The sequence below is a fragment of the Etheostoma spectabile genome, chromosome 1, assembly GCF_008692095.1.
Source record: "Etheostoma spectabile isolate EspeVRDwgs_2016 chromosome 1, UIUC_Espe_1.0, whole genome shotgun sequence".
NCBI lineage: Eukaryota > Metazoa > Chordata > Actinopteri > Perciformes > Percidae > Etheostoma > Etheostoma spectabile.
The window spans coordinates 17,689,174-17,714,590 of record NC_045733.1 but is presented as its reverse complement, the minus strand read 5'-3'; the positions used below and the strand labels follow the sequence as shown (position 1 = coordinate 17,714,590).

At 40.6% G+C, this 25,417-nt stretch overlaps 1 protein-coding gene across 1 annotated transcript in view; it reads right to left on the bottom strand.

The window, feature by feature from the left end:
• The window catches only part of uacab (uveal autoantigen with coiled-coil domains and ankyrin repeats b), a 53,364-nt gene that overhangs the window by 20,477 nt on the left and 7,470 nt on the right, over positions 1-25,417 (bottom strand). Inside the window, exon 2 of the mRNA XM_032535471.1 lies at positions 1,874-2,004. Coding sequence (XP_032391362.1) covers positions 1,874-2,004 — 131 coding nt within the window. The remainder of the gene's footprint in view (positions 1-1,873; positions 2,005-25,417) is intronic.

Genomic DNA, 25,417 nt, shown 5'->3' with positions numbered 1-25,417 from the left:
TTCCTTTGTTGGCTTTTGAAGAGGCCAGAAAGCCATAGACACATGTTGGCCTGTGTGTGGCCCACTGAGCTATAAACAGTCTTGCTGAGTTGCAATTGTGGTTCACATTTGTTTTCGGTAGACTTGGCAAACGCATGTCCTCTTTCCATAAACATTCAATCTTCTGATTTTAAAGTTAACGAGTAGTGGTCTGTCCACCCTGCAGAAGAAACTAAACGATGAGCGAGCCTGAGTTTGTTCATAACAATCTCTACTGTCAATGAATGCGGAAAAAATGTATTTAAAAAAAGGGCACTTATCAGGTTGGGAGCATAATTTAATAAAAGTTTATTCACATGCACACATATATAGAATCATTTGTCTGTGCAATTTCACACCCTGCTTAAAATACTTGGCACCTTTGCTTCTGGGATCTGTGGCTTCATAGTTTTATGCTTTAACAAAGCCTTTATCAAAATAAACCTGAATCACAGGCCACGGACCAGTGGGTTCTTCATATATCAAGGATTAAACTGAGGGCGCCAGGCCTCCCAAAATGCTGGTGGAATCTGGTTACATTTACAAATAAAAAAAAAAGTACCTGCTTTTTTAAACATTGCTTTCCGTTATGCTACTATAATCTAGTCTGGCTATTACCAGACCAAGCCGAGCTCAATAGATTTGAGATTGAGCATTGGTCTGGGGAGTCTGCTCTGTACTTTGACGTAGAAGCGGCATCAAAGGGTTTGCTGCGATAGTGGTGTTCGATGGCTGCCACTTTGTTGACTGTAAACAAGAAGCTGTTTGGTCGCTTCTCTATTGTCATGGTGTTAAACCTGCCAATAGCGCGGCAGGCAGATGAGCCAGTTTGTGATTGGTTCCCGCAACGGGAGAAGGTGCAGGTTTCCAGACCGAGCTGCAGGGCTAAATCAAATCGCTGGCAGAGTCGGCTGGGTTCACCCAGTCTAATTATGATCCTTAGTAGGACCAAAACAAAGATCTGTATGAGATACCTTAAATATCTGTGGTGTTGGAGGATCAAGCTGCAATTGGGTTGACCGACTTTTCTCCCTACACTTACATTTATTCCTATCTTATCTTTCTGTTCTTCTAATGAAACCTCATGAACGTTGTAAATAGTTTTTTACCATGCAAAAACAACCCTGATGTTCCCACTGAAGGATTATACAAAACATGGTCCTTCAAGATGTCAACTGATCCTGATAATAGCCTGCAGCTGGGCCAAAATGTATTACTTAGTGTTGCAAGCACCCCAGTGGATCTGATCTGAATTTACAGGGAGTCATTTCCTGTGGGGACAACATAAACAGCTTCTAGCCAATGCGGTCAGGCCTGGTCACAAGCATTCTTTATACCAACTCCCACAGTGACCTCCAGTCAGATGGACACTGAAAGAGAAATTGTAAAAATGGATACATATGCAACTGCAATGCCTTTCAGATGCAGCACAGCTGGATGAAGGTTTTAAGGTTGAAATGACAGGGTCCCCATAGCCATGGGGAATTTTGGAGGGGGCAGGACGGGGATTTTTTTTGTTTTTTGAGGGTAATGAAGGTAGTCTTGGAGTCATGAGGTAAAACTAATTTTAAGTAAGGGCGACCTACTGTAACTGAAAAGAAATTCCCATCTGTAGATGCTTTATTCTGGAAACAGGGTCAGGAAGGTGTGGTGGGGAGACCACAACAATGTTTGGAATTTTTGATTCTCAGCATTTTTAGATTTGTAAATATTGAAAAATGCATGGTATATAGTACCAAGAAAACTGAATCTCAACATACTCAACATGGATGTGTGTGTGTGTGTGTGTGTGTGTGTGTGTGTGTGTGTGTGTGTGTGTGTGTGTGTGTGTGTGTGTGTGTCTGTGTTTACTCACGCTGAGCGTCCTTCCACGTCGAGCTTGGTGGGGATGATGCCCTTCTTGCTGAGAACAGCAGCCACCTTGTCCACCTCGCTCCGTTCCACAGCCTTCATCAGCCGATCATCATACTTGTTCCAGTCTGTGTTCTGACAGTGATGACAGTGAACTGTCAGACGTGCAGTATGTTTGACAGTATTTCTCAAACCAAATAGGTAAACAAATATTTTACCAAATGCCTACTTAGTTTAAAGGTAAAGTGCAATACCTATATATTGGGTTTCCAGTTCTTTTTGCTGACACAGAAACAACAGACATACTGGCAATCTAATTTGTCCTTTTGTAGTACACTAATAGACTTAAGTTAATGAAGAAAGTGGCAAGAATGTGCTGTGCTGCAGTTTCACTAACAAGCCCCCTGACCCACCCCCACCTTCCGCACCCCACACTCCCACCACACAAGTGATGGCTACAAAGCATGGGAACAGAGTACTTTTAAGGCTTGTAGAAAGCACAGTTCAGGTTGTATATCATATCATATATCACTTTGAGAACATGTACAATGTAATCTACTTGTGAAGCAATCAGTGAGTCACCAAACCGATTCACTGATGATAATTGTCCAAAGTTGCCTCAAAAAGAATTCCTTCACTGCATTAGCACTTTGTTAAAGCACACCTTCAGGCAATTCAGTTTGTAGACAAAAGCATAAGAATAATAGCAACCGAAAACCATCAAAATAGATTATAGTGACAAACTGAATTTACTACCAGTGAATACATACAAAGTGCATAGAGGTGCATTTCAGCCAGCGGCTCATCTTGGGTGAATGCAGCTGGTCCTTGCACCGTGCTACTGAAAAGGTTGCCAGTGTTCCGGTTTACAAATACAAAAATTGAGAGAGAAAAAAAAAAAAGAGAGAGTATAAAAAAATCCTCTCAGTTCCTTAGTGCACTCAACCAGTGAGTGCAACAAAAGAATGGCTGAGAAGACTGAAGGATGACAGTCTATACTGCTGTGGAGGTCCTCGTATGAAAGGCTCAACCTCTGGAGTTTCCCTCACTTGAGGCAGAAAAGTTTATTTGACAGGCTTTTCTAAGCATTCCTGTGTTGCTCACGGGCTCTGCCTGTAAGTTCATCACTGCACAGCAGTTTGGTTGATAGCTAAAAGGGAGGAGAAGGAGGAGTAAGAGGAAGAAGGAATGGAGGTGGAGAAGCAGTAGGGCCAGCCCTTCCAGCCCTGGGACCTGCCCTGGCCGGCAACTGCAACTCCTCCTCTGGGGGAAAAAGTCAGCTCAGCCTGGCTACCTCTTGCCTCCCCCAAGTGACTCCCCCACTATTCTCGCCTTTATCCTCAAACCTTCTGTTCAATTCAGTCTTCTTTTGTTTTGTTATGCTTCCTCTTCTTCTCTGAATAGTTTTCTATGTCTAAAATCTGCAAGCTACTTGCTTAACAAGCAGCAACTACAGGGTTTCTCTCTTGGCCTCTTCTCTTCTCTCCTCTCCTCTATCAGCAGGCTCCAGAGTCTTCACCCCACCAAATGGCAAGTCAGTCAGGCTCAGTGGGGTAAATATGTGAGCTCTCCCAGGTTTAAAATATCACCCCCTCCCTGGTAAACAGCGGTGGTGCAGACAGCCCTGTAGACTGGTTACCTCTTTATTTTTTGACCCTCCAACCTTTCTGTAGTGACTGATAGGAAGACAGGGGCTAAGAATACATTCTGGACATGCCTGCACCATGAGTAATGGCTTTAGTATCTATCGCCACTGCCAGCATGAAACAAGGCCAGCCAAAAAGACCTTGCTTACATTGCCAACACCCCCCCCCCCCCCCCCCCCCCCCCCCCCCCCCCCCCCCCCCCCGCCCCCACCACACACACACACACACACACACAAACCATGCTCCCTGCTTAATGTCAGAGGGGGATTATGGTTTGCACATTTGAAGTGGTCTTGGCACTGACCCTCACAGGACACTACTGGGCCAAGAGCTGCTGTTAACCCATCTATCTAAAGAGGGTGGTGTGGCTCCAAAGCCCCCTGATCCTAGCTGCACGGTAGCAAGGTTACATGTCAGCCCTTTTTACAGCCGGCTGTCTGAGACTGCAGCCCCACCAAAAAAAAACCACAACTACGCTGCCTCCTCACTTACACTACTATCCACAAACACAGCAAAAGCACAACTTTTAATTTATTAGGAAAAACATCACAGTGGGGGGAAGAAAAAAAAAAGGTACAGAAACAGTAACCCAAGGACCCGTTTAGTGTACACACTGCATCAGCTCCTTGTTGCCTCGTGTTACTATGCGCTGCCAGACTGGCGTTAACAGAGCGGCACTGATATCCACAAACATGCAAAAAGACCTTCTCCGCATGACATGTTATATGAAGAAGTAGGTGTCAACTTACGAAAGCTGCTCACTCCAGCATAGAGACAAAGGCGCCAAAATGGCACCTAGCCACACAGCATACTGGACATTGATGACGTAAATATCTCACATGAGTGTGCTGGTGTGTGTATGTATTTGTTTGGGAATCTGTTAATAATGTAATAGTTAATAATATGGCTGTTGACACACAAGAGTGGCCACTGCAGTAGTCACTCACTTACTGACACGATCAAATATGATAGAAAGTATAACTCAATGTTAGAAAGGATACTGATTACTGGTGCCTCCATACAATATTGGGTCTAATCTATTTGTGAGTTTTGTGGATATGGTGTCTATTTTCTTTTTAATCAGAGTCGTCAAATAATCTAAACTTGAATCACTTAACTGCAGCCTTTAAGACCCGGTAAGATGATGATGGGAACACATGACGATATCTAGTTTCATATCATGACGTCAATATGATGTTAATGTATCTGCCTGCTTTACCTTCATTCGCTGGAATGATGACAACAAATTCAGACACATGGATATGTGTCAACTTTATTTTAAATTACAGAGCTCAACATTTATTTCAGGTGTGTGGGTAAGGTTAATTCTTTTTGATATTTAGTTTGATTTGCAAAATACGTACAATGTTATTTTTTTTAATTTTCACAAACTATTCACAGCTTTTAGGGGTTGTAGCTTTAGTTGTGTAGAAAAAGAAGGTACATATTTGTGCTGCATGTCATGTTGATAAAAAAAAAAAAAACTAAATATTGGACCAGATGTAGCATTTCAAAGTTTTCTCTTTGATGGCTCCTTCTGTCTTTTTACTCATTTCAAAGTGAGATGTAGCATGCTTATATTTTAGTGTGAAAAAGACTATGCTGCAAAAGGTTTCTCTTAATGTAAACATCTGCATGCTAACATAGTCACAGTTAAATTGCATAAATTGCAATGCAGATGTTAAGCAGGAACAGTATGATGTTAACAACGAGCAACATTGTAGTTCAGTGTGTTAGCATGCTAACATTTTGTAATTTGCACCAATCTAAAAGTAGAGCTGAGGCTGATGGGAATGTCTTTTATTTATTTTGTATCTGCTCATAAAAATGTAATGGCAAACCATCCATTAGTCCAATTGTCCATATATCTCCTGATTACACTGCACTCAGGGATCAACATTAACTTTTTGAGGCACTTGTCCTTTGGACGTGTGTATAAACGATTTTAAGATTCATCATTTTATAATTTTTTTGCTAATGCTTGCTAGGTACACAGTGCCGATGCTACCTAGCTAACGTCACTTGCCAGCCATGTTGGGTGGCCTCCGGCAGACGCCGCAGAACATTACTCTTTCTTCAAAACGCACCCAGTCATATTCATCTCTCCAGCTTTTTTCTTTCCCTTTTTTAATTCATATGGGGCTGTCGTTGTACGTTAATTGTTCTTGGTGCTTTCCCTGGCACTTGGCCAGGCTACGGAACCTGAAGAGAAATCACTCTCCACTCCAGTCTCCACCACTGCTGTTGTGAGGCAGCTAAAAATGCATGTTTAAACTGCGGGCGATTATTACTTGGACCGGCTCCATTCAAAGCATTTTGAGCTGGACGCTGGGTTGACGCATTATTGGGGAAAAATGTATTCCGTTTCAAATCCGAAAAATAAACTTGGTAAAATAGACGTAATAACGTCAAGTAACACAGCATTTTATTTTGTTTGAGTTTTAACTTGTCCAGTGGGGTACATTTCTCACACTTTGACACTGTAAAGCTGAAACAATATTCAACCCTTGTTACAGGCAAGTAAAACAAACACATTATTAAGTTTCTATTTTTAACGCAGTGACCGGGAGGACAAAACATCACCTGACACTGGATGAGCCAGTTTAGGCTTCTACCTGTCCACACAGATTATTCTGGGTGTCAGAGACTGTCATCTTCAGTTCAGGTTTTCCATCACTGTCTACAGACTGTAACTCTTTCCAACACCTCTGTTTCCTGCCTCTCTCAGTCCCTGGCCAGACTAATGGGTTTCTAATGTCCTCACAGATGAAATCATCAGCAGGAAATATCTAACCGGTCATCTGATAACAGAGCGAAGCCAAGACCAAAACATAAAAGCTGTATGCCAATATGTCAAGCGAAAGTGGTGTCCAGTGTCAAACTGTGGATTCACAAGATTATCATTACGGGGTTGGTTTTGATCGTAGGAGACATCTGTGACGAGACTTGAGTCATGAAATGTAAACCTTTGGCATTTTAAAGGCGACGTTGGAGGTAAAGACCTTTTACAGTACTTGTTTTCTTTTCTATTAGCACTTTAAATAACGGATGAAAACCAAGATGCCTGAAGGACAAGTTCAGTTATTGGTTGCTGAACCTACTTTCAATTCAATTCAATATTGATTTCCTAAATCCATTATAAGTGTAGTAAACCATTAATTTACGCTACACCGCCTACTATTGTAAAACTAAAAATCAGGTGCAGAACGTGGGAGATCACTTTACTGTATTTAATTGTACTGTACTTATACTGTGGACCTTTATTGTGTTAGCACAGCATTGTCATCTGTGTTCACAATATTATATCGTAATAAGACAAAATACAAATAATATTACCGGTTTGACAAGAGATGACTAAGAGCTAACACAGCCATGGTCTGTGAGGCCATACTCAGGTATAGAGGTGCTTTGAGCTAAATTCTGACCTCAGCATGCTAATATGCTGATATTTCCGAGGCTGGTGAAAAGGTCATTAGTTTTGCGGGCCTTTTCTCATAAACCATAGTCCAAATAAAACATTTGAACCTGATGGCGGTGCTAGATTATTCTGTGGGGCATGAATGTCTGCACCAATTTGCACTAATACACAGTTGATATAACTAACTAGATTTACTTATGATGTTCTGCCTGGTTTATTTGAAGACTTGTATGAGATTAACAAGACACAACAATACACAACAAAATCAATCAAACCAGTTCAAACTACAGGTGAGAAAATGAGATGTTCCAATGACCCGCCACATTTTACTAGGCATAAATATTTACTTTTAGTTGATGAACATGCCCAAAGATGACACTAGGGGCCTGTGTGTGTGTGTGTGTGTGTGTGTGTGTGTGTGTGTGTGTGTGTGTGTGTGTGTGTGTGTGTATGTATCTATCATTTATCAACAGAGATACCAGTTTTTGACATTAAAACAGCTGAATGCTGAGTGAATATCTCAGTGGCATGCTGATTTATTGGTGCAATATACCCTGGCAGTGAAAAGCCAAAACTCTAGCTGCATCACTAGTCATGTTCCCATCTAATTGTTAAGCAAATTTTAGGCAAACTTTTGAAATGTTGCAAAAAAGACAAAAAAATGAATATGCGAATTAGTTTCCATCAATTGGTTTAGAGTGAACAAACTACACTACGCAAAGCATAATTTCATCACAAGTTGACAATACGCATGGTTGTACATTGCAAACCGGATTTCTAAACCAAAGAGTTCAGAAGCTAAGTTCTTTGGCTGAATGGAGAGAGGTAGCCTAATATTGTACAAGTTGACCACCTGTGTAGGATACAGGGTTGTGGCAGAGCTATTTGGTGTTAGCAAGACAACCGTTCACCGCTGTGTATACGCCGTGTGCAGGGCCATACGATTCAAGGTGTTGAAGCAATTCGTCAATTTACCCAAAGTGGCTGTGGCACAGGCTATAGCGCACCGCAACTCCACTACACACCTTGTGCCACAAGTGTACGGCGCACTGGATGGGACTCATATCCCGAGCCTCCCCCATCCGATGGATACCGGGACTATACAGTCCCTGACAAAAGTCTTGTCGCTTATCTATTTTGTAGAAACACAAATTTAAACCAAATTTAATATCTTGTATGACTTCCATGAGCTTGAAGGACTGCATCCATGCGGTTTGGCAAGGATTCATACAATGTATTGATGAAGTCATCAGGAATAGCTAGGAAAGCAGTCTTGCATTCCTCCCAGAGTTCATCAATATTCTTTGGTTTGGTCCTCCATGCTTCCTCTTTCATCCTACCCCACATATGCTCAATGATGTTCATGTCTGGTGACTGGGCCGGCCAATCCTGGAGCATCTTGATCTTCTTCGCCTTGAGGAACTTTGAAGTGGAGATGGAAGTATGCGATGGAGCACCATCCTGCTGGAGAATTTGGCCTCTTTTATGGTTGGGAATATCCCAACAAAAGCTGTTGGGATTAAAATGAGCTATTTCTTGTAAATAAATCTTGATTATAAATATATTTCAGCGGCACTTCAGGTCAATTTGTACACAAGCGACAAGACTTTTGTCAGGGACTGTAGTCACGTGAGTTACATGTTTGCTACGCCACAACTTCTTCGGCAATGCTGTTTCCATCTCAAGTTTTGCGCATTAAATCTTTTTCTAAAAAGGCAATAAACACCTCAAGTGAGCATGAAAACGTTTTTGCAAACTTGTAGATGCTTTTTTTTTAATTTTGCCATTTCCGTCAACACGTTGATAGAAACATAACTAGTGTTAATGAGAAGAGAGCTTAAATACCAGAAACTGTGTAACAGAAATCTGTAGAAATTACCTGAGTCACAACAGTCACCCAAGAATGGAATTAAAATAAACATCTGAACAAACAATACCGGTCAGAGCAGTTATCCATTTATCTATCCAAACTTGTTTATCCTGTTAGTGATTGCCTATAAAAACATTTTGTATTCTGAGTCAGTCACTCCTGAAATAACTGCCAAGTAGTGGACAGCAGCTATTATAAATTCAGTGGGGACCATTAGATGTTTCAGGACAATGCCCCCCCGCCTCTCTTCACTGTCCTATTGCCACCTAAAGCCGCAGGGTTTTTCTGGAACTGCTATTAGTTGCAGTTTTACACCCCCATTGGCCTTCTAATCTGTGATGATAGTCCTGTACATGAAGTGGTAAACTGTGCAACTGTCTGGGCATGTAGATTGTAAGAAAACCCCTCAGGGGCAGAGACCAAAAGGGTGGAGGAGGTGAGAAAGAGAGAGAATATGTGAGATAAACAAATGTGTAAGAGAACAAGTGGAGACGTGAGAAAGTGACAATATATAGCATGCTTGCAGTCAATCTGTCAGTATGGGACAGGTAAATTGATGCTTCAGAATGAAAGCCCCTTTAGGATTGGGCCAAGCCCCCACTGATGGTTCAGGCCAGGTGTCAAGAGGAAAGGGGCACTCTGCTTTTGGTATGTACACGAGGCACTCACTGCATATCTGGGTAGCTGGGCAGAGTGTGAACTGAATACAGGAGGACAAACAGACAAGACAAACAGACAGGACAAAAAGATAGACATGCCCCCTGGTGGTGAACAGAAAAAAACACCAATGTCAAGGGCTGTGCAATTAATTGAATTTCAATTTCAATTTTGGCCCCCAGTGATCCCCTAAATAGCATAATCGTGAAAAAACGATTATTTTGCCATGTGTTTTGCAAGAACACTCTTATTTTGTCTTGTGTTCTGAATGACACGCGCATGCGCACATCCACCCCTCCTGAAGCCATAAAATCTCTCAGCAGTCAGGGGGGCAAGTTGTGTGCAACTGCTGGAATTTAAAAACTCAGCGTGAGATGGCAGAAGGAGGGAAGTCACAGCAGTGTTTGGTGAGCAAAAAAGGCAAATCCAACTCCGTTGTCTGGGAAAAGTTAATGTTAGCTAACCCTGCAGTCCCTCTGCTTCTGCTGTAGTAGACGCTGTATTCCCCTACGCGCTGTAATCACTTACTGTTTAAAACTTATTCCAGCTTAGTGGGGGTAAATAGGTCTACCGCTCCAAACCAACATGAAAAAACATAGTCATGTTCCCTCAGCATTTGTTTTTTTTGTTAAATTGTATGTAAAATGAGTCAACATGAATCTCGTAACGTTCTACGGTACCGTCTATGTCCTGGATTTTTCCTTAGGTAGCTAGTAAATAAGCCCACTGAGGGCAACATTATTGTTCATATTTTGGCACAATGTTTACTAATAACAGTAGGCTAATAGTGGTCATAGTGAGTGTAAATGTGACGTGTGATGCAATATTGTGTTCGGTCTATAAATATGTTATGTCTATGATATCTGTAAAGGCTGAACCTACTCACAGTAGTATAACAGATTTTATTCTGATCCAAAGACTTTGTGAGATAAAGAACACTAAAAGATTATACCCTGGACACTATCCATTATATCCAAAGGTTAATGAGTAATCGTGGTAAATAATCGTGATTATTATTTTTTCCCATAATCGAGCAGCCCTACCAATGTCTATTGTATCCTGGGACACCGCGGACAGGGTGACCAATGGTTGTCTTCACTGTTGACTTTTTCTATACAAGATTATCTCTTGGGTCTTTGCATTGTAAATAGTTCAGTAGTCAAACCACTATGTCTTTTATTTATATTTCTCAACTATCGATCATTTTCAAAGTCAATTAATCTGTTGATTATTTTCTTGATTAATCAAGTAGTTGTCTGGTTTATGAAATGTCAGAAAATGGTGAAAAATTTGGATAAGTGTTTCTCAAAACCCCAAGATGATGTCCTCCAATGTCTTGATTTGTGCACAACTCAAAGATATTCCGTTTACTGTCATAACGGAGAGCAGAAACTAGAATATATTCCCATTTAAGAAGTTGGAATCAAGATTTTAACTTTTTTTTCTTGAAAAATAACTCAAACCAACTAATCGATTATCAAAATATTTGGTGATTAATTTAAAAGTTGACAACTAAAATCGATTAATAGTTGCAGCTCTAAACCAATATTACAAATTAAAACTAGTATCCATCATTTCATTATTAGTTGCTATTAAATAGCATTAAAGCCTGGGACTTTTCCCTGTCTCACTGTTTTACAGTTGAATCTCAGTAAATGTGCTTTTATTGGGCTTCCATGACACTGGCTAACAAAAAAAACTTATCCCAAAGTCAAAACAAATCTCTACAAATTGACCTAAATTAAGTACAAATATAGAACACACATTTACGGATTGCACTAGAATGCACCCTCTGTACTATGACCATTCTAAATCACTACCAGTGTGGCCAACTGTTTTCTGCAGTTGCATAATAAGAGCCGTTCAAGTTTGCAGAAAAGCACCAATTAGAGAAAAATACAAGAAGATTAAACATCCCTAACAGTGCAGAAAGGTAAATTATAAGAAAATGGAAAACAATTATGCACAATGTGTTAATCTGCCTAAAACAGGCTGACCTCAAAAACTGATAACAGGTCAATTTCATGATACTTAAGTTAAGTCTATACCTGTTGAAAACACAGTAAAACCCAAGTGGTAAAGTGGATTACTGGGAGTTTCCTGGTGATCCTCTTAAGATATCCTCACTTGTGTTGGCCAAGGATCCAAAATAGAGACAAGTTGGTCCAGCTGCTGGGTCACACCGTTTTAGATGATTAATGATCCACAGGGCAAAGCCTTTCCTTACTATTTACTTCTACTTCCGACACCCGTTGGCTAGGAGGGAGATCGGCTTTCCAGGTGTCCAAACCCTGTGAACCTTGCCCCTGCCAACTCCCCAGTAGAGTCTCCACAGAAAACCATAACATAGTTTCCAAAAAAAAAAACGTTTTAGAAAGACAATGGTGTCATTCATGATGTATTTCAAATACTCCATTTTAGTTGTGATATCTGAAAGTCTATTTGAATCTGGGGGGGGGGGGGGGGGGGGCACTTTGAAGGTAATGCTTGCTTATCTCTACAGCCTTTATCTCAAATGGATTTGGAGGATTATATTGAACCACTTAGTTTTTAAGTCCTGTAAAACCTTCAATAGGCTTATAATAGAATAGAGTTAGTCTTCAAAGCTAATTGTTTTACCGCAGAAGAGAGAAACGTTTCAAAAGGGGACTCCAAGGGAAACCCAATGCAATTATTCTAAAAACATGGTTAGCAAGTGCACTACATGTTATTGGAGTCTTAAACATTAAGATAAAAATGATGACATGGAACTACAATTCGCAGAAGACACTTGTATTTCATGGCAGGAAGATGTTTGATTCCAATTTCAGAATATCAGCCATTTAAATGAAGCAAACCTATCTATCTCTTCTACTATATAGTGGAAATGTAAGTTACATGGCAACACTGATATAAAGAAAAAGCCAGTAAGAGGTCACTTCAATTTCAAAACCAAAATGTACACCTAAATGGTATTTCATCCTTACATGTTTGGCCATGCCAGAAGATGAATTGTAACAATTTCAGTGATCCACTGATTTTTCCTCTAAAAGGATGTTTACACTCTACCATGTTCACCCTCTTACTTAACCCTTGTGTTGGCCTCCAGGGTCAAAAATTACCATAAATTTGACATTTTTGTCCCTTTTTCAGACTTTTTTAGTTTTCCCTAACACCACCTTACTACCACTAGTTTCACAGTACTTTTTGGAATCCATGCTCAATAACCCTCATTTATATAGAATAATACCTAATATTTGAGTTAAAAAAAGCAGAAATTATGAATTATTTTGACTAATAGTTAAGATCAGAGGAACGTCCAGATGAGTTTAGTCAGGAGTGAAAGTGATCAATTGTATTTGCAAAGAGCGTTGTATGGAATCCAATCCATTTTTGTTGTAATTTGGTTAAAAAGTAACCCATACTTCAGATAGACATTTTAAAAAGGGGTCAAATTTGACCCAAGGACAACAGGAGGGTTAAAACATAAGCATTGTCACTGTGAACATGTCAGCATGCTGGTATTCCTATTTAAAAAATTCAGAGAAAAAAATCAGTTCTGTAGCTTTTCTATGAGGTTAAAATACCAATTTCCTGTAAAATGTCAGCAGCTTAGCTGGCACATTTTTAATAGCCATCACTGAAAAAACAATGTCCTGAAGCAGGAGAATAGAAAACACGTCGGTTTGTGGGTTTTGGCTGTAGACGGCTGCTGGTTTGGCTGATATTATTGCAGCTGGTCTGATGATGTGGAGATAAAAGAAAAGAACAAGGCAGACAGAGAGCCGTGGGGCTATAAAATGATTTCCAATCAGCTAGTAAGGACGTAAAAAAAAAGAACTATTAAAATTAGCATTTTCAGTGTCATGAGAGACAATACGGGAGTACTTATATGAGTGTCTACCACCTGTGTTCATACCTGTTACAAGGGTTACTTTAATGTTAGTGTGGCTGAAGGGAATATTGTGAAAAATGAAGAGTGTTTTTTATCTCACCTCAATAAAATGATGAAACATTAGGGGAAAGCACCACGGGTGTCTTTTCTCTTACAGGTCGTATTTGGTTAAATGATTAGCTCTTTGGGCGTGCTGGTACTTGGGCCCAAATAGTGATGATGCTTGTTTGGCCAGCACGTACAAGTCATCCCACACACACACACAGGCAGTGCGAGGAATGTGACTGGAGGGTGGGTCAAATGGACTAGGGCCTAGGCTGTGTAAAAACATACTGAAATAGTAGTCGACAAAAACAATAGTCTTATGGAATGTATTAAAACAATAGTTGCTCAATGCAAAAATGTAACTTAAATTTGCTACAATTTACAACATTAGAGGGTTAAAGGGTAGAAAATGACATTTGAGCTGATGTACTCAATTCTTAAAAAAGGCATTTAACTCCCATTGTGTGAGATAACGATCAGGTAGATACAGAGCAGGTATTGACTTGCCCCTTCGACAACTCAACATCAATGCTCCACTTTTTCTTTCCTATGACCAAGTTCTGAGTAAGCAGGTTTTCCTGGAGAAGGCCCCTTCCACATCTCAAAATGCCAGTAATATATGCAGATCTTTAGAAGTCACATCGCCGTCTGTCACACTGTCAACTCTGCTGCACTGCGTGTTTCTCATCAAAACTCACTCAACAGAAGGAGTCAGCGCTGGTGGAAAACAAAGGCACTAATTGCATGGCTCAACAACTACGGTTGCCTGGTTGTGCTTGGCAACCAGATTGACTCAATTTGTTTTGTGACCTCTGGTTGGCCCCTTTGGCAACCACCTGTTCGTGTTGTGTTTAACATATAAAAACAAATCAAAACTTACAAAACTGGAAAATCTTATTTCAAAACAAGTCAATACTTCATTCGGTTGTCTCCGTAAAATTTAAACACTATGTTTGGGCGCAACCTAACATTTCAGCTTTTTTGTGACCGGTGTTTGCCGTGAAAATGACGCAATTTTCTGTTCACATCAGCGGTGCATGTTACAATCCGGTGCTAATATGGTACCAGTGTCTACCGGACAGAATAGCAACGCCGATTACGGTTCCTCATTACGATGCCACCTAAATGTCTGCGCTGCTCTCTGGTTCTCCAAAACAGTTGTTAAAGGCAATAAAAACATGGCTGCATGTCACGTTAGTTAAAACTAATAACCATAGGCGTAACTGGGTTGTCTCTCCCCCCCCCAAGAAATATCATTAAAGGTCCCATGACATGGTACTCTTATGTAGACTTTAGTGGTCCCCCAATACTGTGTCTTAGTGACTGGTTGAGAGAAGTCTATGTCAGGAAATGGGAAATGAAACATAAATAAATACTTGATAGAATGTTTGTATAGGGTATTTGACACTGTTCCTTAAAAGGTCCCATGACATGGTGCTTTTGGATGCTTTTATATAGACCTTAGTGGTTCCCTAATACTTTATCTGAAGTCTCTTTTCCACAATTCTGCCTTGGTGCAGAATTACAGCCACTAGAGACTCCCACAATCAGCTTTCTTTAGGACATGCCATTTCTGAGACTGTAGCTTTGAGGAGGAGAGAGGGAGGGGTTGAGGGTGGTGGTGCGGCCTTGACCAACTGCCACTTTGTTCGTTTAAAAAGCCATGATGTCTCTTTCTCATGGGCGGGCCAAATTCTCTGGGCGGGCAAAGCAAAGGAAGGGGAGGTAACCTTGCTCCTTATGACCTCATAAAGAGCAGGATTCCAGATCGGCCCATCTGAGCTTTCATTTTTTCAAAGGCAGAGCAGGATACCCAGGGCTCGGTTTACACCTATCACCATTTCTAGTAACTGGGGGAACAAAGGCAGGCTGGGGGAACGCAAATATATGTTAAAAAAGGACTGCAGGAGAGGATGAGAGAACATACTGGAAGTAACGTTAGTTGTGGAATGTAGTAAGTAGACTGTTCAATGCTATTTTATTCACATTAACATTGGATGAAGTTGTTCTTTTCTCAAGTAGAAATGATGTTGAGTAGTTCATAAATTAGTCATGACAAAATACTTTGTATAATAATCATAATAATAATCATAATAATGTAACGTTAGCTAGCTTGATTAACAGGTTATTGGATAGAAATGCACCCACTACAACTAACGTTAACCCGGGGATAAGCCTAACGTTGTGTGTGTGAACTGATATTAGGGTTAATATTGAAGATCTACAGGTTGTGTTTTGTTTAATATGATGTTAAGTGGCAGATCAGTGGGTTTGCTGCATTTAAATATATGTCCCCTGTCCCAGACAAACCCTAATATTTATGTGGAGGATGCAAGATAATTTTTTAATTATAACTATAACCACGTGGTGGACCTATGAACCTAACTCATATTTAAACTGACATTAAAGACTTGTGTTGTTGTTTTCCAGAGAAAATGACAGAGAAAAGAAAAACAGACACCAAAACGCCAAGTAAGAACAATAAGTCTTCCTATCAAGACAATTTGGTAACATCTTTAAAAGAATGGGTACTTATGGAAATACAAATGTTACTATGTAACAGGAAAAGGAGAAAGAAAGAACTGCGGAAAAGGGAGACCAGGGACTGTCAGGTGTAGAGTCTCAGGTAAGTGGGTTGAGCTTAGTTCATAGTTTGGAGGTGTGTGGCTGTCAGGGTGAGCAGATGAGCTTTACTAGTGGCTCACTAATTTACATCATGATCAGCTAATTTAACAAGTGTACAAAAGCATTGTATTGATTTTATTTGGGGTCACCTTTTCAAAATAAGTCATTATGTTTAACGGTTTTTTTGTGGCTTGATTGTGAACTTAAAAATAAATAACTGGTTTTAAAGAAGACTATTTTGGTCAATTTAAGTCAGTGTTTTTATTAAATCAAGAGAAACACTGAAAAGAAGGATAATGGTACAGTCTCCATCCTACACTAATGATAGTGCTAAGTGTTAATAATATGTAATTATTTGTGTCCCCTTCAAAAATTGCTCTTCAGAAATGTTGTGTTTATTGTTAGATGAGATTTACGCCCATGCTAATATGTTACACTTGGCAGCAGCAAACGTTACCAGTAGCTACAGTAATAACTGGATTAAACACAGTTAACATGCTAACAGCTAAACAGTGTAGTGTCCGTATTTCACTTTTAGGATTCCAACACCGGGACGTACAACCGTCTGCCGCTAAAGCAGAAGCGGAAAGTTGTCTGAAAAACACCGCCGTTGTCACTGCCCGTTTTGAGAGCAGATTGGAGTCGTGCCTGCTCTGATTTATACGGTTGATGGCATAACGTGTCATACTGAAATTTGTGAAATCCATGACATAATAAACTTTTATCATTACAAACAATAACAGAAGATGAAAATTATTTCAAACATGTTTTCGCTAACTATGGTTGTTTGATTGCTAACGTTAGCGCAAAACACCATTCAAGTGACAGCCTTTGTTGTGTTTGATAGCTAGCTTGTAAACTAAGCTAGCTAGCAATCATTTAAAAAAAAAAACGTTTTAGCTATCTATAATTGTTTGATTGTAGCCAGCAGTGAACAAACTTGGTTATGTAGGTCCATTTATACTGTATTGATATTAAAGAAATCTCTTGTTATCATCTTATATGCTACTTGTTGCAAAGTGACGCATGCGCGACTCAAATCTGCACTCGACTAGCATCGGGCAGTGACAGCCATGGCTAAATGTTGCGCTCACTGGTAAACTTATAAACCTCGTGGTGCATTCATAGTTATACAGGTAACAAATTGAGATTAGGAGCACTCCCTTTAACAGTGTGCTAATCTCAGCTTGTTACCTGTATAAAAGACACCTGGGAGCCAGAAATCTTTCTGATTGAGAAGGGGGTCAAATACATATTTCCCTCATTAAAATCCAAATGAATTTATAACATTTTTGACATGTGTTTTTCTGGATTTTTTTGTTGTTTGTCTCTCACTGTTCAAATAAATCTACCATTAAAATTATAGACTGTTTTTTTACGTTCAAAATCAGCAGGGGATTAAATACTTTTTTTCCCTTCACTGTAGTGTGAGCCGTTTCCCATCAGTTTATCCCTTATCAGCAGAATTGTTGTGCTCCTGTTGCGCAGCATGCCTGACTACATTGTGTGTGTTAACTGAAATCAGCTGAAGCCCACCAAAATCAGTAAAAGGCTCAGCCCACTCACACATGACAACCTCCCCAACATTGGTAATCCTCCATCTCACACACACACACACACACACACCACACACACACCACACACACACACACACACACACACACACACACACACACACACACACAGCTGAGATGACCTCATGGCTGCCCCCATGGAGCCAGACATTAATCCTAAAAACACAGACCGTCACGCTACTCTACAGCACATCCACCCTAAAACATACTTCTGCTGATCCTGTCTGAGAGTTTGCCTCCCACAGTGAATATAAGTCAAATGGCTATGTGAAAAAACACAGTGAGATTACAGGAAAAGGGGGAAGAAGTAAGGAAGAAAGCATGGATATTTGAGTTGGTCCTTTTTCCATAGCAAGATATCAACTACAACAGATTGCCATGAAATATGATATCATGGACACCTTATGGCTTTGCTGACCCCTAGAGTTTTCCAAACAGTCACCATCTGGCCAAACAATCAAATTTGACTGTAACAGGCAGATTGCCATGACAGCCGTATTAATAATTCTGCATTACAGGATTATGCCACACCTTAGGCATAGGCTCCTTGTAACCAGTCAGCATGTTTGTGATGACAATTTCAGCGTGTTCATGCTCCCCAGTAGATGGACCGTTTTCATTTAGACCCTCCAGATGCACTACCGTTTAGCCAAAATGGAAATTTGGCACACAAGATAGGGTTCGTAGATTACTATGGTTTCTAACGACATGGCTTTTCTATATCATTGTGGAGCATTGATTAACATTGCAGCCTCTATGGGCCACCAGCCGAGCTTTAAACCATTCATCTAACATTGAAACATCATTTAGCATCTCCGCCCATTTGACTGCCAGTAGTTTATCTTCAAGTGTTTGGTTCACTAGATTTGATGAACTGACTGCTGTCATTTCAATCAATGCCATTTATAAACTCATATAAAAGTAGGACAGGGCAATATATAGATGTTGTATTGATATTGTGATATGAGACTAGATATCGTCTTAGATTTTAGATGTATAATAATATTGTAATATGGTGAATTATGTCTTTTCTTGGTTTAACAGGCTGCATTACAGTGAAGTGATGTCATTACCAGACTGTTCTAGCTGTTCTATTATTTACCTTTACCCACTATGTCAAGAAATATTTCCTGGAGAATATTTATCAAAAATCTCATTGTGTAAATAACATTTTGTTAAACCACCAATAGTCAACTGTACAATATCGTCGCAATATCAACATCAAGGTATTTGGTCCAGAATATCGTGATATTTGATTTTCTCTATATCGCCCAGCCCTATATGAAAGCACAGATTAAACCTATTTATTTAGGTTAAAATAAGTCGGTATATATCTCATAAAATGGCATGAAAGTCAACACGACTGGATCAAATTACCGTGGCTACTGCCAATTCATAAATGAAATCTTTTGCTCCTGTGCCATGAAGACAATAGAGCAGTTTTATAACTAATGTGCACTGTTGTGGATGAATAGAAAAATGGTTTTTGAATGACTAAATTGGGTACAGTGTGATCCCTTGAATTCATGTGTGCTCTGCTCCATTGTATAGCTTGAACATTTTTCTGACAGGGCAGCCAGCAAACCAGTAATTTAGTCTGACAGCCGCTTGTCAGAGGAGATTTGAAAGGCCTTGTAGTCTGACCAAGGATTAACTCAAATGAAACATTCAGCCTATACGAACTTAAGCCCAAACAGCAAAAACATACTTAAGAAAAGGGAGGGAAAAAAAAAGAGGATTTTTCAAATCCCCGAACTTCTCAACCCAACCAGCAGAGGGGTAAGAACGCCTGCTGGGTGGGTCTACAAGTCGGAGTCCAAATTCGCTGCAGGAGGCTTCTACTTGATACCGTTAAGTAGGTTCTCCGGGCTTTAAACGCGGCTCATTGGCTTGAGAAAGATTCCTCAGGGGTTCAGGCGGCTGCAAGTTCCCACACCAGGGTCCTTTTTATTATAAATCAACCGACTTCTTAGCTTTCTGTAACATTGCCTATTTGTAAATTCAGACATTTTGTCCAGAGGCCATTTCTCTGATGATGTGAAAGCAGTCTTAAATGTATTATAAGCCCTTTAGATGGGTCATACTCTCGTTTGAGGGGTCCTATACATAACACAAACAAACATTTGAAGCAACAACATTAAAGTGACAATAGACAACAACAAAAAACCTGATGATACAAAAATAGTAAATAAATACAACAGTTAAATGTCTACAAAGTAGCCATGGACAGATGTTCATTACCATCACTTGAAACATGTACAATTAGTCTCAAAATGGGGGATTAAAGCATGTTAAACATGTCACATGGATGTCAAAGGTTGAATGTAAATAAAGGAGATCTGAGGACAAATCTACATAGACTATTGTCCTCTGAATTAAGAGCGGAAAGATTGATTTTAGAAGAATTTTGATACATCATAATCACAATCTAAAAATGTTAATAAAAGTAGCAGATTGTCTAAGGATTGTCATTGGCTAAGTGACAGCAATGTAACAATATCCATTTTTTTTTAATTAAGTGCAATTATTTAAATGTTAAACATCTCATAAAAGATGAGACTGAGGCTCTCTCTCCAGCACAGACACTGGTGCAGCCCGACAACAATGGTATCTCCTTGCTGATAAAATCCATTTCATATCCTTTACTATACTGCCACCCTCTATCTCTCGATCAGGATTTAGATAGATAGATAGATAGATAGATAGATATTTATTGATCCCAAAAAAAATGGGAAATTACAGTGTTACAGCAGCACACAAATATACATACATACATATACATGAAATAATTATAATTATAATAACAAAATATAAGAAAAATTAAGAATGTAAGAACAAATATTTAAGTATATACAAGATGGGAAAAAACAAAACAAAAATGTGCAGCTTTTGTAAATATGACCCAGTCGTGCCGGTTGCCCTTATTGTAGTATTGTGTGTCTCAGAGTCTCATCTACCCCCCAGGGATGACGTGTTGAAGAGTTTTATTGCTTGAGGTAGGAATGATTCTGTAGCGGTCCGTGCGGCATTTAAACTGTCGGGCTCTGTAGAAGCTGCTCCTCTGTTGGACCAGTGTGGGTGGAGAGGGTGGTCAGGGTTATCCATGAAGATAACAGTTTGTTCAGGACCTCCTCTCCACCACAGCTTCAAATGTGTCCGTTTTGCAGCCGATCACGGAGCCAGCCTTCCTGATCAGTTTGTTCAGTCTGTTTGTATCGCTGGCTCGATGCTGCTGCCCCAGCAGATGACGGAGGAGAACAGAGCACTGGCCACAACAGATGGTAGAAGGTCTCCAACATCCTGCGCACACGTTGAAGGACTCAGCTTCCTCAGGAAATAGAGTCTGTCATCCCTCTTGTAAACAGCAGTGCTGTTGACCTTCCAGTTCAGCCTGCTGTCGATGTTGACACCCAGGTATCTGTAATCCTCCCCCATGTCCACGTCACTTCCCAGAAAGCATAGGGCTGCGGAGCCGTTCCCTTCCTCCTGAAGTCGATCACCACCTTCTGGTCTTATCCAGTTCAGCAGCAGGCGGTTCTTACCAGACCTCCACAAAGTCACCCACCAGTGCCCTGTACTCCCCCCCTGTCCATCCCTTATACACCCAACAACTGCAGAGTCATAGAAAACTTCTTGAGGTGACATGACTCTGAGTTGTACGGAAGTCTGAGGTGTATAAGGTGAACAGAAAAGGAGACAGCACAAGTCCCCTGTGGGGCCCCCGTCCCATCACCACCACATCAGACAGAACACGGTCCAGGCGGACGAACTGTGGTCTGTCTGTCAGGTAGTCAGTGATCCAGGAGGCTATGGACGCACCGACACCAACACCCGCAGCTTCCACAAGTAGCGAGGCTGGATGGTGTTGAATGCACTGGAGAAATCAAAAAATGGGATTCTTACAGTGCCGCCACCACCATCCAGGTGCAAATGAGCTCGCTGCAGAAGATAGATGACAGCGTCATCCACTCCAGTCGAGGCTGGTAGGCAAACTGTAGAGGGTCCAGAGAAGAACTCACGCGGCTCAGTAGGCCAAGACCAGCCTCTCCAGCACCTTCATCACATGAGAGTGAGAGCACTGGGCGGTACCTTAAGGCCAGATGGAGTCGACTTCTTGGGGAACGGGACAAAGGCCAGGGGGGGGGGGTGGCGTCTTTCCACAACAGCGGCACCCTCTGCAGGCTCAGGCTCAGGTGAGGGTGACTGGAGCGGTGTACACTCCTGGGTTTGCAACTGCAGCAGTACACCATTACACAACTCCCCAAAGAGCCGCCGCAGTGGTTCACAATTTATAAAAGCCTCAGCATGCGATAGCACGGACCTGGGAAATGGAACGACGACAACAAAAACTGTTTCTATGATGTATTCAGTTCTGATGACGCACACAAAGAGATATGGTGGTTGGTTTTGGGTATTACTAAACGAAATTATTATCAGTAAAAATCCTGATTCTGGAGCACCAGGACTATATTTAAAAGATATTTAAAAAATGCTCCATTCTATACAGCATGCTGCTAGAAATACTAACATTATGAGCACTACATTTGTACCTTTGTAAATACAATGTCTGGAGCCCATTGTATTAACAATGCTACAAATGTAACTAAAAACAACCGTTATAACAGACTTTAAAACTGTTGTTTAATGGTCTGTGGCTGTCTGTGGGTTTATTAGATGACACCAGGCTTATAGTATTGGTAGAACTTTAAAAAGGGGATATTTAGCTCAATTTACCTAAACTGAACAGCTTCTGAGTCATTGGAATGGTTATATGACTTTTTCGAGTTGAATGGTGGTCGTCTCGCTCCCCCCTAGCGCCTTTGAGCGGGGGGAAAAAAACACCCGTGCAACTTTTGGCTCAGTGTCAAGAAGTATCACAGGACATCAGGCACTGCACACATAGGCCTACACGCCCCCACTCAGGAGGAACCGACTAGCTACAAGAACAAGGTAGCGATGGAGTTGTTCACACTATCATCATGGCTGAGCCAGCAAAATGGAAGCAGAAAGCTAGAAAGCATTGTTGGAAGAACAGAGAAAGAAGAAACGGAAGACTGACCGAGCGCGGAGTTAGACAAGTAAGCATAGGAGCTGCCAAAAATCCAAAGCTGTACAGGGAGCTCTATTAAGAAACATGTGAGCAAAAAGCAAAGAAATGGCCAAAACTTTAAAAAAAAAATTTAAAAAAGGATTTTAAAAATCATCCTCCCACCACAATATTAATTTCATCATTCTACTTCACTTTAGCATTTAACAACTATTTGTGTTGAGCTCATCTGAGGAATATTTCAGCAATTTCCCAATCTCATCATTAAAACAGCAGATAGTGATCACTGCCAAATGCTTGGAGCCATCATACTCCCTTCTCCCAGCCCTGTCCCCACCCTTCTTTTGTTATAACTTCCCAACTCTATATGGCTCATCGATCCCATCAACACCTCCCATACTGTTACACCACTTCAAGGGCGAGGTAGGCTTTCACATTACATCCCGATGATAATGCCTGCTAGGCATGGGCCGGTGTGAGAACCTTCAGCAAAAAAAATCACGGTTACTTGGTGTTATACAGCTATAAATGTATTATTTTTTGCAATGTCTGGGTCAAAAGAAATTTTTTTTTTTTTTCCATTGAACACAATGTATTTTATTTTGAAACACACCACACTGACAGGGAGAGGGATTTCTAAACAGCACTTTCTGTCCTTGAAGACCGTGTTCCTGATCACAACTTCTCCCCCAGGAGGCATTAGGCGAGGGCCGGTTACTGGATTTCAAGGTTTAGAAAGAGTCACGAACACAAAGAAGAAGGAAAATGTGCAGACATACAGCAAACTATTACAAATGAAAAGCTTCCAAGTCCAAAATCTTAAATCCTGAATCCCATGTAAGTGAATGATGAAACCACCTTAGGAGAGGTGATGATTTACCTCCTTGAGACGGGAATAAAGTCTGACATAAATTGATTGATATTAGTGCAACTAGGGTTGCATAATATTGAAAAAAGTGATATTGCGATACTGATGACATTTTGAAAATTACAAAAGTTTCCGACTCCAAACTCTGCCAGCACCGCCTCTCTGCATGGTTTATGAAGTTGCGGGATAGCTACCTGGCAGAAACAGGTGTGGGATGGGATTTGGTACCGTTTGCCTAGTTCCTTTAGAAGCTTCTTGAAGCCTTTTTTATCCACTGTGTGGGTGGGCATCATATCTTTGGCCAAATAACATGATGGAGTGTTGATGATCTTGGTATGTCTCTTTGAGTTCTTGTTGTATTTTGTGTACACCACTAAACATTTCCTCTTCAATCTCTGCTATTTTGTTTTCTCCTTAAGCAACACTCATTTTCTTACTTTTGTGTTATTTCTTTTGCGCCACTGACTCCCTTCGCTCTCTCTTTAGGTCCTTTCTTTTCTTTCGCTTCTCTGATTTGTTCTGTTTTTTGTCTGTCTATTTCTTCATTTACACTGTCACTCAATCGAAATATGCACATACGTCACGTGGTACGCTCCATAGGGTTTGTCACGTAGTGGACCCGTGCACTAACTTGTGCAATTTGCACACTAAGTGGCCAATGAACCAGGATCACTGTAGCGTATCAGGAGGGTTCTAAATCACGCACAACTGAACAACACAGCCAGCGGACGGGACGCAACGTCCACAAAATAAACAAAATATTGCATAATTATTGTGACACTTTTAAAATATTGCGCAACGTGATATTGCGATAACTATACTGAGTCGATATATTATGCACCACTACTATCAACGTTCATTTGCTGGTGCAGATTTTATAAATGGCCCTTCTGCCATTAGGCTTGTGAGTCACATGTGGTAAAATACAATAAAGGTTGAGCACAAAGCTTCCTGATACTGGAGTAGCTTACCGGATGTACAGTGCTGGGACAAGGTCTGACATCCGGTGCACGCCTCAGGCGTAAAACCTTTTTGCTATCCACTGTCTTTTTTGCAAAGGCAACATTTCTGCAACCGGAGCTGTTATTAGTTTAAAGAAATACAAACAACCCAGAGCGTTTTTTTCCCCCCTTTTACCAGAATTGTTAAACGGTGTAGCAAGACCATACTCCAGCACTGACACAGCAGTGTGGAGCTAGGTCTGGTAATGCGAGACCAATACTGAAGAGGCTGCAAATACTTCAATGAATGCTTTATGCTTGATTTCCCGCTCATTACACTGTGCCGTGGCTGCCTGAGCAAAGCCTCTCATTAGCTGACTGTTCAACGTGCCACTAATGAAGGCTTCTGTGTGGCTCTGATGATCAGCCTTCGTCGGCCGTTGAAAATGTGTTCAAACTAGAGAACAGCTTTTGAAGAAAGTATACAAATGAGCCTGAACCTTACTCAAAAATATCAACAAAAAAAATATATTGTGGTATATAGTTGTGTATGACTAATGTAAAGGAGAAGCAGACTGGAAAGCTATTTACCTGGAGGATCAAGGTTCAAGGTTCATCCCTCCCTGTTGAAGTGCCCCAGAGCAAGAAATTAGATCCCCATTTACTTCAGCGGTGCAGTACACCAATAATGCTGATACTTTACTCTGAATGTCATGGAGGTATGCAACAACAGAAAATGGAACAATAAAAGATTAAGTTACAGAAATTATAATTGTTTTAACACACAATAGCAATGTCACATAAATACCAATAATACAACCTTAATGTAGTGGACTATTAGCGGCCTTATTCCTGTCCCGTTGGCTGCATTATTATGGACAAAATGATAATCATGATTATTTTGATCAATATTGAGATCACGGTTAATTATCACAACTTGTTGATTTTATCCAAAACCAATTTTATTGTCACATAGGCTATTT